The sequence below is a fragment of the Pongo abelii genome, chromosome 8 (assembly GCF_028885655.2).
Source record: "Pongo abelii isolate AG06213 chromosome 8, NHGRI_mPonAbe1-v2.0_pri, whole genome shotgun sequence".
Taxonomy (NCBI): Eukaryota; Metazoa; Chordata; class Mammalia; order Primates; family Hominidae; genus Pongo; species Pongo abelii.
In genome coordinates, this window is record NC_071993.2 from 96,024,541 (window position 1) to 96,043,773 (window position 19,233).

At 41.2% G+C, this 19,233-nt stretch overlaps 1 protein-coding gene across 6 annotated transcripts in view; it reads right to left on the reverse strand.

Annotated features, from left to right (window-relative positions):
• The window catches only part of LIPA (lipase A, lysosomal acid type), a 200,977-nt gene that overhangs the window by 26,961 nt on the left and 154,783 nt on the right, over positions 1–19,233 (reverse strand). For 4 of the 6 annotated variants that reach the window (XM_054522613.1, XM_054522614.2, XM_063727654.1 and 1 more), the window contains 2 exons: positions 6,972–7,083; positions 5,131–5,248 (listed from right to left, as the gene is read on the reverse strand). In XM_054522613.1, coding sequence (XP_054378588.1) covers positions 5,131–5,248; positions 6,972–7,082 — 229 coding nt within the window. In that variant the 5' untranslated portion in view covers position 7,083. Of the gene's footprint in view, positions 1–5,130; positions 5,249–6,971; positions 7,084–11,137; positions 11,482–19,233 lie in introns of those variants that run through there. The other 2 variants (XM_002820960.5, XM_054522615.2) reach the window with 2 other exon arrangements.

The following is a 19,233-nucleotide window of genomic DNA, read 5'->3' on the forward strand; positions in this document are numbered from 1 at the left end:
CCTTATCAGATTTTCACAACAGCCTACGAAGTAGCCAGTATTATTCTTCCTGTTTAATAATTGAACAAGTCAAAACTTCAAGAGGTAAAGAAAATTGCCAAGGTCACACAGGTAGTTAAATAGTAGAGCCAGAACTTACACCCATGACTGGTGGCTCTTCACATGCTCAGCTTAATCATGAGGCAATACAGCTCATGTTTTACCCACCACAGGAAGCCTTTAAGTTGTGTTCGTGGAGTCCTAGGAGCCCAGGAGTAGGAAATCCTTAATGCAGTGTGGACTTGAGCAGGGGACACTATTAAATCGCAATGTCACAGGAGGGCTGCAGGAGCATGCTTGGGTAGACTGCAGCCTGGAGCTAAAGCAATTTACCAAGTAAAGAGAATCAGAAAAGTCTTCATCCCCGCAGAGTCTGGTGGGGATGACAGAGGTTATACACATCATCACCTACATAATAATATATTGTTTATTGTCTTAATTGCGATGGAGAAAAACACAGAGAACTATGAGAATATGTAGCCAGGGCCTGACCTGGTGTGAGAGGCTGAGGAAATCTTTCCTGAAGATGTGAAAATGAGGTTGAGAACAGAGGACAGGTCAGAGCGGTTAACCAAGAGAAAGAGGAGGGAAGGGGACAGGGCAGAGCACTATCCTCCTTTCCACTTGGCTCTCTGCTCTGATCCCAACCTGGGTCTATGAGATAAACTGTACAGCTGACCTCACTTATGCTGCTCCATTAGGCAAAGGTTCTGAATGCAATCCCCTACCCAATGTGCCATCAGAGTGCTACATGAGCCTGAGCTCAGCCCAAGTCACCAAGCTCAGGCATTGATTAATGAACCCATGTCTGTTTGGCACCACCAGGGGTGAGAAATTACATCCCAGATTACCGAGGCCTATGTGTAGCCCGTTAGAGCACTGCAGTGATTCAAAAAATAGTTTCTTTAGAAGTGAAGGATTTTTCTATAAGGAAAGAAAAATCTAGAAATCAACCAGAATTCTAAAATAAACAATCAAAGCAAAATACAAGCTGATGGTCTCCTTCTAAAGACTTAACTCACAAGCCATGCTGTGAATTTTCAGCTATGACTCTAATAGCTCAATGGACAACCCCTGGGGAATCTTTGCTGAGGCCACGGTTGAAAAGCCTGTTTCTGCATGCTGAAGGCAGTCATTCCAGGCTTTCACAGTTTAAAGTGCCACTTCACCCACTCGGCAATCAGATGCATAACTTTCAGATACAAATGTGCCACTCTTGGTGTGTGTATATATATATATAAAATATATATTGTGCCTATCGCGGGATCAACTTGGTTAATATTTATTATGTAAGGCCACATTCTCCAGTTCAAAGATCACTGAATCTGTAGTCACACAGGTCAGGCCATGACCCTCCGACCTGAGGCAAATTCATTTCCCTATTTGAACCTGGCTGTCTTATCCAACAAAAGGAGGACGTTAGTCTAGAACACAGGTTGCCAGAACCAAGAATTCTACCTTGGAATCCACCAGTGAAATGTGTTAAAAAAAACAAAAATCCCTAGCCCAGGCAGGAATCTGAGACCCCTCTAGTGCTAACTCCCCATGACTTTCTGAAATAAGGCTGAGCAGATGAAAACAGAGCCACTTCCCTATGAAGGAGTAATTTCTGAATTTCAATTCCCTTCAGGAGCAAAGCGTTGCTCAACACTTCCTAAGAAGGTTGCTTAACGGTGGGAAACAGCACGCACATACTGCACAAGTAGCCAAGGGCTACTACTCTACAGAATGGAGGTGAAAGGTACAAATACCAGCTGGACAGAATATTTAAGGAACAGTGTGTATCTTCATTTCTGAGACCCCTGAAGATTGCTGAATGGCAATTTCACATAATTATAGCTGAGCTTGAAGAAACTTAATCCTGCAAAACCACATAGGATGAACGAGAACAGGAAGGCTGGCAGAGAAAAGAGCAGTTAGGTAAAGCTTTTAAGCAAACATGGGCAGAGAAGCCATGTGGCTAAGCCCTGTGTTCATAAAAAAACCTGATCTCCAAGTGATGCTACACAGTCAGTCAAAGAGGCCCACAGCAACAGGACTGAAAGATGCTCACCATTCAGCTGTAGACTCAGGTTCCACAAGGAATGTGGTACCAAAAGATGAATAACGTTTTAATATATTTTGTAATTACTTGTAAATAGTATGAATGTATAGCAGTATTTTTGTGTGTATTAAAAGTATTAATTTCTTAAATTATATAAGCAAACTGAATTTCCATAATCCTGTCTTGAAATTCTTTCTTTTTGTTAGTATACAAGGAGCCTTGAAAATGGAAATGGCTCAAGACTCTCTCAGCTGCTGAGCTTATTTCAGGCGCCCAGTTAAGTGGTAACAAGAGCCTAATGTAGGATGGTGGTCAGGGAAACAGAAGAAAAAGATGAACTGAAGCAATTTAACATGGGTGGCCTAGAGAGGACCCGTGGTCAAGAATGATTCTGCAGATTCCAGGCGAGGTCATTAGGAGGATGCTGGTGCTATTAATAATAGAGGAGGAAGTCAGGAGGGGAAGTGGGATGCATGAGAAGAGCATTTCACTTTGGGTGTGAAAGGCTTTCTCCATTCTTTTTATCTATGTGCCTTTAAACAGCTGAAATAACACCAGTGGCAACAACCTTGCTCTTGAATAGGAGTGAAGGACAGTAAAGAGCCTCTGTCCATGCTCTGTTTTAGAATGTGGAAATGCAAACCATCAGGAAAGCACCTACACAGTTCTTAGGAAAATCACAATTCCTTTAGAGAACTGAGTTGTTCACCGTAGACTTCCTTGAAAACTCCCCACTGAGGTTAGCTCATAGCAGGTATGACATACACATCAGTGATCCCCTACAGGGAGGGCCTCTCAGAATAGAAAAAGAACATGAGGACCAAATGCTATGAACAGATTTAGCTTAGAGTAAATACTTTCAGTCTATATTCCCCCATTCTAAAGACCTAGACTCTCCACTCCCCCAATCCCCAACCCTCTTGCCAAAAATAAAATAAGGTATATATAATATATCCCACAGAGGTTAAAAAAAAAAGAAAAAACAAAGCACACAAGAAGTCAGGGGCAGACCCAGGTGTAGCACCAAGGTCCCCTAAGTCTCCTTTCTATTACCTGGGAGCATATCAAGACTCATGCTCACTTTCTTCATATTCCAGGGCACTACACCTTCCCCTGCAGCAGTGTGATACACACAGGTAGGGCATGTGACTCTGAGTGTTTTAACCACTGGATGGAGAGAGAAGTCTGAAGCTGGATATAGGAGGAGAGCTCTCAGCACGTTTTACTGAGATTCTTACCATCGTTTAACAGTGATTCACATTACTAATTAATCAACTATAATTTTAAGAAAAATAATACAAAAGATTTTTCTTTATACAGTGTCTGAAATCAGTATACAGGGGTTATTCTTTGGGGGAAAAAAAAGGAAGGAAACCAAGATCATATGCTCGCTCTAGCATAAAATATATGTTTTGAGTGTTTTGAGCACAGGAAAAACTAAAAGCTCTCACTATAACTCATCACTCATTTTATAACATATTTATAAAAAGGAAGCTTAACAGCATGTATCTGTAAACCATAAAAATCTCAAAAGTTAGAAATCAAATTTCAAAAAAAAATGGTTCTCATGGCCACCTAAACATTATTAAAATCTTATTATAGCTAGAACACATGGAAGAAAAAAGTTAAACTAGGATAAATTAAGAAAAAACAAAGCAAATAATAATACAATGCTTACATTAACACAAAGGGTTTTTAAGTTTGCTTTGAATAACAATTTGGGCAGGAATTGAGGCAAAGGTGGCTCTTTTGCCTGTATAACACTTAAATTGAAGAATAAATAGCTATCTAACTACCTTAATCTAAACCTTAATTTCCCCAAGAAAAGTCTTCAGAAACAAAAAAATGTTATAGAATAAGCTACATCTTACTTGAACCCGGAAGGGGGAGGTTGCAGTGAGCCAAGATTGCACCATTGCATTCCAGCCTGGGCAACAAGAGCGAAAATCCATCTCAAATAAATAAATAAATAAGCTACATCTGGAGAGATAATTGAATAAAGATTAGATCCTTCTTCTGATACCTGCTTAATAATTTCAATCAGTCTGTCTAGAAATTCCTTTATCTGCACTGGAAACTGCAGTTTTGCTTGAGTTATAAAATGAGAGAGAGAAAAAAGATATACATATATATGTATATATATACTTTTTAAGCCAAAGCTACAAGAACTTTCATATATTCATAGTGATAGTAATTATCAGGACACGTGCACATGAAAATCAGCTTGGCAATATATATCAAAATCACAAATGCATATATCCTGTGATCCAAAAATTCTATTTCTGGACATGTATCATGTAAATAAACTTGCACACACAAAAGCTTATTTACAGCAGCAATATTCGTTAACAGAAGACTGAAATAGCACAAATACGCATTAATAGGACACTTGGTAAATAAATCATGATACAGTCATACAGTGAAATACCATGCACCTCTGGAAGATGTGCTTTATGTATTGTATGGAAAGATCTCCAAGATATTAAGTAAACAATTCAAAGAACAAAATAGTGCCATCTTTTGCATGAAAATGGAGGCAAGGGAAAAATAAGAATCTGTGTTTGTATTTGTTTCTAATGAGATTTTTGGAAATAAAAAGATTTTAAAATGAAGTTATTTTAGAAAGATACACAAAAAAGCAGGAAGTAGGGAGTGAAAGAGAAGGGAGGCAATTCACTGTATGTCTTCTAATTCTCTGATTTTTAGATTATGTGAATTCAAAAAAATTAAATAATTTTTAAACAGCAAAAGCCATCTACTTAATGCTCAAAACATTTCATTAAATAAGATGCTTCCTTAAAAAAACAAAGCCACAGAGATTTTAGCATATCCTCAAATGAATCTGGCCTTTGAACAAAAAATTAGATGACACTTGTCCTTACTTCTTTAAAAGAAAATTATTTTTCTGTGCCTTGCAAACCTCAACACAGTTAGTGCTTTTGTCTAAAAATAATCCCATTTCAATGTTTTTAAGTTAAATCTGAACTTGGTTACTAACACAAAACCCAGACGAATTCTGGTTTTTACTTTTAAGAGCTTTCCCATACCTTTGTCAGAATGGTTCTTCCTCCCATGAGGAATTCGGTTAAGGCACAGAATATATCCATCTTCTGTCTCAACTAGGTATTCCTCACTGGGGAATCCCCAGTAAGAGATAATTTCACTCTGTAGAGAAAAAGGACGATGGAAATTGGGTGGACAGAATCTGAAACAGTCTCCCACATTAACAAGCAAAGGAGCAGATAAACTATGTTCTCCAGGCTTTAAGAAAGCATTTGTCATTGAAATTTTAGTCTGCTAAATCTAGCAGCCAACTTCCCATCACAAGAGTAAATCCTCCCTTGTTTCACGCTTGTGTTCCACCTACAGGTGTCTGGTTAAACTTCAGTTTCATCATTCTAGCATGTTTTACACCAAATTTGTCTAACTTTACCACAGCTTGGGCCTCTTTGTTTCCATCCTGCCTACCGGGCACAAATAAATGTTCATTTCTTTCTTTTCTAAATATCTCAGCTAGAACTGTCAATGTATAAAACACTTTCTTTGTTTTGAGACATCCCCTGCTGGCCAATAAAGCATAAAAAATATTAACCTGTTTTTATCAATGGACTAAAATAATTACATAGAATGTCAAGGTGGGATGGAAGAAAAGTTGAACAAAACAGGGAATTACGGTCACATTTACTTCTCTATAAGGAAGGATTCATGGGACAATTGTTAATCAGGAGCTGAGTGGGATATGGATAATTCAGTTATCCGGGGGATTTAATGTAAATAAGTGCACATGCCCTCTCTACCATAAGTACTTGAAAGAATTTAATTGTATCATTCTTACTTAAAAAATTATTTTAAAAGTTGGAAAAATTGGGAGGCAAAAGAAAAGCTTTGAGCTAAGAAGTAAAACTTAACTTTAAGACCCTGTTATCAGGTCATATTCTCCCGGCTCACTGTGAATTTCTCTCTGAGTCCCTAAGCTTGCCTGATTGTTCAGCTGGGTCACTGCAACATCTATTTTAAAGTTGCTGTTTTCTTTAATAATTTGTACTTTACTGATATTTTGTGCCTAAATGAGGTATTTCCAGATTTTATTGTTTACTTACGATTAATAACTTTCTGATGTTTTAATTAGTCGAGTGGTTATTTTTGCATATTCTTTCTAATAAAATTTTGCTCAGATACTTTGACTTCTATATAGAAATATGTTCCCTGGACATTCTTAATCACAACCTTTGTTCAATGTATTCTAAAACCAGCTCTCAATCGCGGTAATGTTCTTGCAAAGTTTAAATACTTTTTTATAGTTTAAACAAACTTAGTGAGACTTAAAAATGAAATGAATTAATAAAAATCATAATTTATCTTATTAAGAAGTATATATAACATTAAACTGAGGTTTGTTAACTACATATTACCTGGTGAGAAAAGCCTAGCAAACTGAATCTAAGATTCAGAGAAATTGGGCTGGGCTCGGTGGCTCACGCCTGTAATCCCAGGACTTTGGGAGGCTGAGACGGGCAGATCACCTGAACTCAGGAGTTCAAGACCACCCTGGGCAACATGGTGAAACCCTGTATCTACTAAAATACAAAAAAAAATTAGCCAAGCATGGTGGTGCATGCCTGTAGTCCCAGCTACTTGGGAGGCTAAGGCTCGAGAATTGCTTGAGACTCTGAGGCAGAGGTTGCGATGAGCTGAGATTGCACCACTGCACTCCAGCCTGGGCGGGCAGGTGACAGAGTAAGACTCTGTCTCAAAAAAAAAAATCAGAGAAATTGAAAAGCAAAGGAGTTATAAAGAGATGAACGTATGGGTATGGCTTCATGTAGCTCACATAACTGGATCTGGGAAATAGATGCATTTTAAAAGTACATAACTTTGAGAAACTTACCACATTCATGTTTGTTTCAGGATCCACAGCTGTCAGTTTCCCTCCAGACCCCTCAGAATGCAGGGTCCAGAGAACCAAACAGACCACCAACCCCAAGAACCGCATTTTCATTCTGTATAATAAAACAGTCCATTATTATTTGCTTGAATTTTACTACACAAAAATATTCTGGTAAATTAATGCTCCCACAAAAAGTTCTGAACCAGATTTAGGGCAAGTAAAAGGTGAAGGGAAAATATGAAACAAATGACTCCAGCCATATCTGAAAGGAGAATAAGGAATTTTTTTATTTTATTTATTTATTTATTTATTTAATTATTTTTTGAGATGGAGTCTCACTCTGTCACCCAGACTGGAGTGCAATGGTGCAATCTCAGCTCACTGCAACCTCTGCCTCCTGGTTCAAGCATTTCTTCTGCCTCAGCCTCCTGAGTAGCTGGGACAACAGGCACGCACCACCATGCCCGGCTAATTTTTGTATTTTTGTAGAGACGGGGTTTCACCATATTGGCCAGGCTGGTCTCAAACTCCTGGCTTCGTAATTCGCCCACCTCGGCCTCTCAAAGCGCTGGGATTACAGGCGTGAGCCACCGCGCCTGCCCAGGAATTTTTTTTTTTTTCGGAGTCTCGCTCTGTTGCCCAGGCTGGAGTGCAGCGGCACAATCTCGGCTCACCACAACCTCTGCCTCCCAGGTTCAAGCGGTTCTCCTGCCTCAGCCTCCAGAGTAGCTGGGACTACAGGCGCAGGCCACTATGCCCGGCTAATTTTTGTGTTTTTAGTAGAGACGGGGCGCAGGCCACTATGCCCGGCTAATTTTTGTGTTTTTAGTAGAGACGGGGTTTCACTATATTGGCAAGGCTGGTCTCAGATGACTTCATGACCTGCCCGCCTCCACCTCCCAAAGGAATTATTATTATTATTATTATTTTATTTTATTTATTTATTTATTTTGAGACGGAGTCTCGCTCTGTCGCCCAGGCTGGAGTGCAGTGGGGCAATCTTGGCTCACTGCAAGCTCCGCCTCCCAGGTTCAGGCCATTCTCCTGCCTCAGCCTCCCAAGTAGCTGGGACTACAGGCACCTGCCACCACGCCCCGCAAATTTTTTTGTATTTTTTTTTTTTTTTAGTAGAGACGGGGTTTCACTGTGTTAGCCAGGATGGTCTCGATCTCCTGACCTCGTGATCTGCCCGCCTCGGCCTCCCAAAGTGCTGGGATTACAGGCGTGAGCCACCGTGCCCGGCCTAAAGGAATTATTTTTAACTAAGAAATCTCCCACCCACCACCTCCAATTAATATATGACCTTTGGAGTCCAGCATACCCATTCACCTCCTGACCCCAAAGTTAAAAACAAATTGTTCATAGAGAAATAACAAAAGGCAAGACTTAGAAGAGGATAGTTTGAGAAAAAGAAAGAGACACAAAATTTCTGAGCTTGCTTATTTCCCACCTCTTGCCCTCCACCTGTGATTTAGACAAGTTTAAGTTCAGCCACTATTAGCTCTTCCTCCTACTTATCTAACCACTTCTGTTCTTGCCCCAAATTATATGTCAGCATTTAAATCTGTCATTCATGGGAAAAAAGTGAAATGAAAGAAAACAGAGCTTTCAAAAGAAACAGAAAGGAAAAATTTGACCCGTCTCTCTCCTTCTGAAATTCTCTAACCATCAAATCAGCAAAGACCATCTTGGTTTCTGGCAGTGATGACTCAAAATCACAGCAAAGATCTGTAGGATGCTGAAGGCAAAGTTAAATGCCTCTCCTAAGAACACACAAGTGGTTAGAGAAAAACCTAGGACTAGATCCCAGAACTTCTACATTTTAAAAAAATAAATAGAATCACTTAAAAAGATACAGGCATGTATGCCCATACAAAGACTTGTACATAAATGTTTATAGCAGCTTTGGGGTGTAATAGACAAAAACTGGAAAAACCCAAATACTTTAAATGGATGATTGGATAAATTATGGTATATACCTACTACTCAGCTATAAAAGGGAATGAACACAAAACAATATAGATTAATCTCAAAATAATTATGCCGAAAGAAGTCAGATCAAAATAAGGAAAAAAAAAAGTACTGTCTGATCCCATTCATATAAAACTCCACAAAATGCAGTCTAATCTATATTCACAGAAAGCAGATCAGTGGTTTCCTGGGGACAGAAGGGGCAGTAAGAAAGGATTACAAAGGGGTATGCACAAATGATCTTTTGGAGGTGATGTACAGGTTCATAATATTGAATGTACTGATGGTTTCACAGGTGGGTACACATGCAAAAACTTATACAATTGTACAATTGAAATATGCCATGCTATTGTATGTCAATAATACTCCAATACAGCTGTTTGTTTTTAGTTTTGTGTTTAAACTGAATGTTCCACAAGTCTTAAGAAACTGATTCTCAGGAGATTGCAAAAGTGAACTGACTCCCTTCTGTTGATGGAATTCCTCCTGGGATCATTTTTTTCCAAGAAGTAGTGAACTCTGAAATTCTTTTCTTTTCTTTTCTTTCTTTTTTTTTTTTTTTTTTTTGAGACAGTCTTGCTCTGTCGCCCAGGCTGGAGTGCAGGGGGGAGATCGCGGCTCACTGCAAGCTCCGCCTCCTGGGTTCACGCCATTCTCCCACTTCAGCCTCCCGAGCAGCTGGGACTACGGGCACCCACCACCACGCCTGGCTAATTTTGTTTTTGTATTTTTAGTAGACACGGGGTTTCACCGTGTTAGCCACGATGGTCTCGATCTCCCGACCTCGTGATCCGCCAGCCTCGGCCTCCAAAAGTGCTAGGATTACAGGCGTGAGCCATCGCGCCCGGCCGTGAACTCTGAAATTCTAAACAGGAGCAAACGTTATCCCCTTCAGTGTGCATTGGCAAAGCAAGGTCACTGCTTCTACTTACAACTTTGTACTTCTTCATGGTAGGAAGGATTGTACAGCCCCAGGCTATTTTTTTTTAACATAAATGCAACCTCCCAAAAGACTATTATTACTAGAGAATAAGGAGTAAATTGAAAGGGAAAAAATTAAATGAATTACCACAATTGAAAATAGAGTAGCCTCTGCAGGAGCTGCTTTCATTCAGCGGTTTTCCTACAGAACCTGTATCAACTGCCCAGAGGAAGGTCCATGAGAGTAACAGCTAAAGCTGCTCAGCTGAAAATCTCACGCAGTTAAGTTTTCCTTCCAACACAACACTACATACTTAGTATGTTTTTCTCAACTTACTAAGCCAAGCAATTCTCACAAAGAAGGAGATACCGTGAAAATCTCGAAGGAGGGGGAAAAAAAACCCCTCCAGGCTGAATTAAGTGTGCTTTTCTGGGCTGTATTAACACCTTTATCTCAGTTCTTTAGACTTTGTAACAATCTGACTCAGCTTTGTATCCCCAGGACCAAGTGTATGTATTAGATGCATAGTACACGTATGTATTAGTACATAGTACACGTATGTATTAGATGCATAGTACAGATTCTGAAAAAAGATAGGAGCAGTCCAACAGTTCAGTGGCAGAAGAAAAGGCCCCAACGCAGCATGCTATTTAGCTTTCTAATAACAACAATTATTACGACTCTCATTTAAGCTCTTGCGAGGCGCCAGCCACCGCAGGCAGCGCTTCTGATCTGCTATGTCAATTACTACTCCACCGACCCTATGGCAGTACCATTAATTCCATTTTTCAGGAATCTGAGGTTCACCCAGCTGAAGTACTGCAAGCAAAGAGTCAGCTGTTTAAAAAGCACTATCGCTGGGACTTTAACCAGGATTGATGCCCAAGTCTGCTTTCGACCACGCCGTTGGCTAACAAGAGAGGTAGGATGGAATGCCTGGAGGAGCTAATGGGAGAGCACGAGGATGCAGAGAGAGGAATCAGACATCCCTGCTGTCCTCGCGGTCCAGGAGCACTGGGCAGCTTCACTGACCGGCGACCGCGCCTGTCCAGGAAAGTGGACAGCGCCCAGGGAAGAGTCGGCAACTTCAGCTCTCTGAAGTTGCCCTGGTTGACTGGCAGATGCCTTGAGTCAACGCCCGCAGAAAAAGCACCCGCAGGCACCCCAGGTAAGACTCGCTCGGTCCAAATGCAGAGGGTCTTGCCGGCCGGCAGAGCCTCGGGGCGCGACCCTCCCCTTGGTGGAAGCACCAGCTTCCACGCCGCACCCGCACCTGGCAGCGCCGCGGGGCCGGCACTCTCACCTGGAGCTGTCCTGCCGAGCCGCTGTCTCGAGTCGCCGTGCCAGCTCTCAGGGGCCGAGGTGCGGATAGTGGACCTGCCAGGGGGCCTGGTCGGCCTTGTCGGGAGGGCGGGTGGCTACCACCCTCGGACTATTTGTTCAGCCAATCAGAGCAGCCAGCCACCGGGAAGTGCCTCGGAGACTCCGCCCCAGCCCAGCGCGGCCGCTTGCCAGCCCCCAATTGACCCCACAGAGCATGCGCTGTAGGCGGTTCTAAGCGAGGGAGCCCGTCCTCCGCTTCCCCGGCTGGCAGGCCCGCAGCTCTACCAGCGAGTCGCCTACGCATGCTCTCTTAGCAAAGGCTCTTTTAGGCGGCCGTTTGCTCCGCCCCCGAAGCTCCTGCAGGGCTGGCACCTTCTGCGCCTGATAGAGAGCATGTGGGCTCTATAAATGAAAGTGAATCATGGGCCCCATTTAAAGCGCTTATCATTGTGCCTGATGCAAAGCAATCTTGCTGCTTTAAATTTTTTTATTATTATTAAAGATTTGTTAAAAGAGGAAACAATATTCAATATGCACATATTATTAATCATTTTCTAAAACAAAGATTTTATTGAGCACCTACTAAATGCCAGGCATTAGTAAGACAATGGAGGTATAGAAACCAACCAAACAAGGTTGCTGTTCTCTTATATATATTCTGATGGGAAGAGACACATCATGAATAACTATATAATACATGAGGTGGTGATAAGTGCTATAAAGAACAACAAAAACAAACAACAACAACAAACAACAAAGGGCTGGGCACAGTGGCTCACACCTGTAATTCCAGCATTTTGGGAAGCTGAGGAGGGTGGATCACCTGAGGACAGGAGTTCATTCCAGCCTGGCCAACATGGCGAAACCCCATCTCTACTAAAAATACAAAATTAGCGGGCATGGTGGTGTGTGCCTCTAATCCCAGCTACTTGGGAGGCTGAGGCAGGAAAATGGCTTGAACCAGGGAGGTGGAGGTTGCAGTGAGTGGAGATCATGCCACTGCACTCCAGCCTGGACAACAGAGTGAGACTCCATCTAAAAAAAAAAAAAAAAAAAAAAACAGAGATAAGCAGGAGGATGATACGTATATGGTAATCAGAAAAGGACTCTTATGAAGTGACATCTGAGCACAGGCAAGGAGGTAGTTAACAGCCTTAGATACTGGAGAAAGCACATTCTGGGTGAAAATAGCAGGTACAAAGGCCCTGTGGTAGGAATATTCCTGGTGGGTCCTAGCCAAAGTGGTGAGGTCTTTGAGGCTAAAACAGAACGTACATAGTAGAAAGTAATAGAACATGAAGTCCTAGAAGTCTGGTGCCTTGGGAGCCACTTGTCAAGATTTTACCGTGTCTTCTGACTAAGATGAGAAGCCAGTGTCATATTTTCAATAGAAGGGCAGCATAATCTAGTTTAGAAAGATCATTCTGAACTACAGAAGCAGGGAGACCAATCAGAAAGTGTATTAGTCTGTTTTCATGCTGCTAATAAAGACATACCCAAGACTGGGTAATTTATGAAGGAAAAAGATTTAACTGACTCACAGTTCCACAGGACTGGGGAGGCCTCACAATCATGGTGGAAGGCAAAAGGCTTGTCTTACGTGGCGGCAGATGTGAGAGAAAGAACCAAGTAAAAGGGTTTTCCTCTTATAAAACCATCAGACCTTGTGAGACTTATTTACCACCACAAGAACAGTATGGGATAAACTGCCCCCATGATTCAATTATCTCCCACCGTGTCCCTCCCACCACACGTGGGAATTACTGGAGCTACAATTCAAGATGAGATTTGGGTGGGGACACAGCCAAACCATATCATTCTGCCCTTGGCCATTCCCAAATCTCATGTCCTCACATTTCAAAACCAATCATGCCTTCCCAATAGTCCCCCCAAGTCTTCACTCATTTCAGCATTAACTCAAAAGTCCACAGTCCAAAGTCTCATCTGAGACAAGGCAAGTCCCTTCCACCTATTAGCCGGTAAAATCAAAAGCAAGTTAGCTGCTTCTTAGATACAATGGGGGTACAGGCATTGGATAAATACACCCATTTCAAATGGGAGAAACTGGCCAAAATGAAGGAGCTAAAAGCCCCATGCAAGTCCAGATCCATCAAGGCAATCATTTCTTAAAGCTCCAAAATGATCTCCTTTGACTCCATGTCTCACATCCAGGTCACACTGATGCAAGAGGTGGGTTCCCATGGTCTTGGGCAGCTCTGCCCCTGTGGCTTTGCAGGGGGAACCTTCCTCCTGGCTGCTTTCACAGGCTGGTGTTGAGTGTCTGAAGCTTTCCCAGGTGCACAGTGCAAGCTGTTGGTGGATCTAACATTCTGGGGACTGGAGGACAGTGGCCCTCTTCTCACAGCTGCACTAGGCCATGCCCCATTGGGGACTCTGTGTGAGGCCTCCGATCCCACATTTCCCTTCTGCACTGCCCTAGCCCAGGTTCTCCTTGAGGGCCCCACCCCTGAAGCAAACTTCTGCCTGGACATTCAGGCATTTCCACACATCCTCTGAAATACAGGTGGAGGTTCCCAAACCTCAATTCTTGACTTCTGTGCACCCACAGGCTCAACACCACATGGAAACTGTCAAGGCTAAGGGATTGTACCCTCTGAAGCCATGGCGTGAGCTGTACTTTAACCCCTTTTAGCCATGGCTAGAGCGACTGGGACACAGGCTGGGACACAAGTCCCTAGGCTGCACACAGCAGGGAGGACCAGCCCACAAAACTATGTTTTCCTCCTAGGCCTCTGGGCCTGTGATGGGAGGGGCTGCCTCAAAGGTCTCTGACATGCCCTGTCAGACATTTTCCCCATTGTCTTGGCAATTAACATTTGGCTCCTCATTACTTATGCAAATTTCTGCTGCCAGTTTGAATTTCTCCTCAGAAAATGGGTTTTTCTTTTCTATCATATTGTCAGGCTGCAAATTTTCTGAACTTTTATGTTTTGTTTCCCTTTTAAAACTGAATTCTTTTAACAGCACCCAAGTCACCATTTCAATGTTTACTGCTTAGAAATTTCTTCCCCCAGATATCCTAAATCATCTCCCTCAAGTTCAAAGTTTCACAAATCTCTAGGGCAGGGACAAAATGCCCCCAGTATCTTTGCTAAAACATAGCAAGAGTCACCTTTACTACAGTTCACAACAAGTTCCTCATCTCCATCTGAGACCATCTCAGCCTGGATTTCATTGTCCATATGATTATCAGCATTTTGGTCAAAGTCATTCAACAGTTCTCTAAGAAGTTCCAAACTTTCCCACGTCTTCCTGTCTTCTTCTGAGCCCTCCAAACTGTTCCAACCTCTGTCTGTTACCCGGTTCCAAAGCCACTTCCACATTTCCAGGTATCTTTACAACAGCACCCCACTCTACTGGTACCAATTTACTGTGTCAGTTCTTACACTGCTAATAAAGACATACCCAAAACTAGGTAATTTGTAAAGGAAAGAGGTTTAATTGACTCACAGTTCCACATGGCTAAGGAGGCCTCACAATTGTGGCAGAAGGCAAAAGGCATGTCTTACATGGCAGCAGACATGAGAGGATATGAGAACCAAGTGAAACCCTTATAAACCCATCAGATCTCATGAGACCTAGTCACTACCACGAGAAAGGTATGGGGAAAACTGCCCCCATGATTTAATTATCTCCCACTGGGTCCCTCCCACAACATGTGGGCATTATGGGAACTACAATTCAAGATAATGATTTGGGTGGGGACAGAGCCAAACCATATCAGAAGGCCACCACAATAGTCCAAGTGAGAGTTAATAATAACTTGGACCAGGATGGTGATAGCCGTGAAAGTGGAGAAAAATAGACAGCTCTAGGTATGTTTATAAAGTTGAACTAACAGGACTTGCTGTTGGATTGAATACAGGTATGAGAGGGACAGTAGCATCAAGGATGGCACTAATGGAGTTGCCATGAATTTGAATGGACAAAGTACCAGGAAGAACAACTTGAGAGGGAAATAAGGAGTTTGTTCTAGATGTGTTGGTTTTGAGATGCCTGTTAGAGACCTGTATCAACTCAGGCCACGTCAGGAAATAGAAGCCACTCTAGGCATTGCAAACAGAGGACATGGTTACACAGGTAATGACATTGCTGAGAAGACAAACAGGGTTTGGGTGGCACCACAGAAATTATTAGCAACAGTGGAAAGAGCTGGGGCATTATTGGATGAAGGAAGTGTCACACCATAGACCAGAAGTTGAGCAGCAGTCTCTGTCAGAGACACTACTCATGGCCAAGAAAGAGAGGAGCTAGAAATAGCTGGACCTCCCCTTCTTTCTTCCTTCTTCCTTCAGTCTTCCACAAGTCCCTTCTGAGGATCCTAGGCAGGCTAAAGCTGGCTGACACAAGAGCCTGCAGAGGTCAGATCATTCCACCCTCCACAAGACAGAGCAGAGCAGAGGTAGGACAGGGAATGGATTTGGAACAAAAAGGAGAAGATTGGCAAAACATCCCCATGGAGACGTTGAGTAGGGACTAGGATATATAGATGTTGTATTCAAGCTCCAGGCTAGAGATACGATTTGTGACTAATCAGATTAGAAACAGTATTTAAAGACATGAGGCTGGAGGAGATCCCCTGTAAAGTAAGCATAAGTAGCAAAGAACACATGTAGAGATTCAGAAGATATAAAAGCTGAGAAGACAATGAGGCTGGAGGAGAACTGAGTATGTTGTACTTGACATGAACTGAAGAAAGAAATTTCATGAAAGAGGAAATGATCAGCCCTGGCAAGTGCCAATGATAGCTTAAGTCAAGTGAGTACTGAGAAATGAGCAACAGATTGAGCAGCATTTCTGTGTGTCAGACATTGGGCAATATAGTTAACCTTTCTAAGCTTCAGTGTCTTCACTTGTAAAATGGGTGTATGAAGGTAGTTTTGAGGATTGAATGAGATACTCTATGTAGAAGTCTTAGCACAATTTCACAAAACTAAAAAGTGATGCAGCCCAAAATGCAACCCAGGCAAACTAAATCCAGGTTGTCATCCGTGAGTGAATGAATGAAAATATAACCACAAAGTTCCTTCACCCAGGTAGAGGAAGATTTCTCCTACTTCCTGCTTTGGGCCATTGTGATCCACAGTGACTGGTGGATGACCCATACCTTTTCCAAGTTAAACTTAATAAAAAGAGAAAAGGAGACTCTGCAGAAGAAAATGATATTTATTCAGGTTTGCAATGTGAATAAGTGTGCCATATTATACTATGTGTATATTTAAAGAAGTTAAGACAAGGGGAAGTTTTTAAAAGCAAAATGAGAAAGAATAAATAAGTTGTTTTGAATCAATTGTCCTTGGCTACAAGGATCAATAACAAGGGTGGCATTGGTCCAAGGTCTGACAGTTGCTGAATAGACATCCTTGCAGAAGTATTTTGTGTGCAAGGCTGCATTTTTGGCAGTCTTTTGTGATAGTTCTGATTTTCAGGCATATGTCTGAGAACACTCCCTTTATGGCCTTCCATGGGCCCATTTGCCAGGACTTTAATATAAAGGACTTCATTTTGATTTTGACAACTTTCACAACTATAAAAAGAAAGTTTTATAGAAAACAGGAGGTAGCAGTGGTGTGTGTGTGTGTGCATATATGAACATGTGTGTTTGGGATGGTCACTTTATATCATAAGCCAGACTGGTGAATTAAGACAGAAACAATACTGATAGCAGTTCTGCTTCCAGCAAAGATAGAGTAACAATGACCTGGTTTACTCTCCTACTTTAAACAGCTAAGTTGGAATAAGTATGAAACGATAGTTTCAGACATTGGACAACAAATAGTGCAAAAGAAAGAGCAATCCTTGAGAAAAGGAAAACAAATGAAATGATCCCTGCAATGCCTCAGATAATTGCCTGGAGAGATTTTCCAGGCTGCAGTTTAGGGAGGCCAAATCCAAGCAAAATCCAGCAGTTTATCTAAATAGAGGAGAAAAATGAGAATTAAAAAAGCATTCTCATCTGGCAGTAGGAATTCTCATAAGGCAGCAGAGTTGCAGGGCAGAATGCTGGAGCAGAGAGAGCTGAAGAGAGAGAGGCTGTGGCAAGCTGCAGATGGGTTCCTTCAAGTTTTTAACTAACAGTTTGCATGTGAAGAAACTATGCTAGACCATAGTTTAGTGGAAAGAACCACCTGCAAATGGTAAGATCCCCAAGGCTCACACAAAACTTGGAATGGTTTAAGTTACAACCAGCCAGAGTGGGAAAACATTGTAATACACAAGGCACTCAATAAAAGATTCATAAGACTATTGTCTCAGTATTGGAGCAAGATCAGCCCTAAGTTAAGGCTGCCTTTTAAAAATAAGAATACTGAATAAGAATAAGAATACTGAATACTGGGAAGTAGACCCCCAACTGATTTTTACCAAGGTTCCATGACAATTCAATGGGGAAAGAATAATCTTTTTAACAATGGTGCTAGAACACTTGAATAGCTATATGCAAAACAATGAACCTAGACCCTAAAGTCATAGAAAAATTAACTCGAAATGGACCATACACATACATTTGAAAGTTAAAAATATAGGAGTTCCTGGAAAAAAATTGGAGAAAATCTTAAGGAATTTGAGTTTTGTCAAAGATTGTTTAAATACAACACAAAAAGCACAACCTATGAAAGAAAAAATATCAACAAATTGGACCCCTTCAAAGTAAAATAACTTTTTTTCTAAAAAAAGACATATTATAACCATGATGAGATACCACTTCATACCCACTAGGATAGCTATAATAAAAAATACAGGTAATAACAAGTGTTGATGAGGATGTGGAGAAATGTGAACGCTTGCACACTGCTGCTGGAAATGTGAAATGGTGTGCCCACTTTGGAAAACAGTCTGTCTGGAAGTTCCTCAAAAGGGTAAACATAGAGTTATCATATGACCCATCAACTGCACTTTCAAGTATATACCCAATAGAAAGAAGAACTGATGTTTACATAAAAACTTGTACATGAATGTTCATAGGACTATCACTCAATATAGCCAAAAAGTGGAAACAACCGTATGTTCATCAACTGATGAATACATGAATAAATAAAATTTGACATGTTTATACAATGGAATATTCTTGTATAATTTAAAAATGAAGCGCTGATACAAACTACAACATGGATGAATCTTGAAAACATTATGCCAAATTTAAAAAGCCACTCACAAAAGACCCTTCCACTTGCATGAAATGTCCAGAATAGGCAAATCTCTGCAGACAGCAAGTAGATTAGTAGCTGCCTAGGGATGATGGTGGGTTGATGGCTAAAGGATGTAGGGGAAGAGGAAGTTAGGGTGATGAAAATGTTCTAAAATTAATTGTGATGATAGTTGCACAGCTCTGCAAATATACTGAATGCCATTGTTCCCTTTAAATGGTGAATTGAATGGTATGCAGATTGTATCTCAGTAAGTTTTTTTAACTTTATAAAATGATTGGTCTGCTCCTTAAAAACTAAAAACCCAATCAAAAATGAGCAAAATATTTGGACAGACATTTCACCACAGAAGATATATCGATGATGAATAAACATGTGAAAAGATGTTCAACACCGTTAATCATTAGGAAAATGCAAATGAAAACCACAATGAGATAACACTATTCTACCCACCAGGATGGCTAAAATTAAAAAGTGTTGGCAAGGATGTGAAGCAGCTGGGAAACTCTTTCATTGCTGATGGGAATGTAAAATGGTACAATCACTTTAGATAAAAGATTATATCTACCGTATGGCCCAGCTATTCCACTCTTAAGTATTTACTCAAGAGAAATGAAAGTGTTTGTCCACAAATGATCATAGCAGTTATATTTGTAATAGCCATAAACTGGAAACAACACAAATGCCCATCAACAGGTAAATGGATAAACAAATTGTGATGTATCTATACAATGGAATATTACTCTGCAATAAAAGAATAATGATCTTCTGATGCACACAGCAACATGAATGACTCTTAAAATCATTATGCTGAGAGAAAGAGGACAGAAAAAACAGTACATGTCTCATTTCATTTTCATAAAAATATAGAAATTGTAAA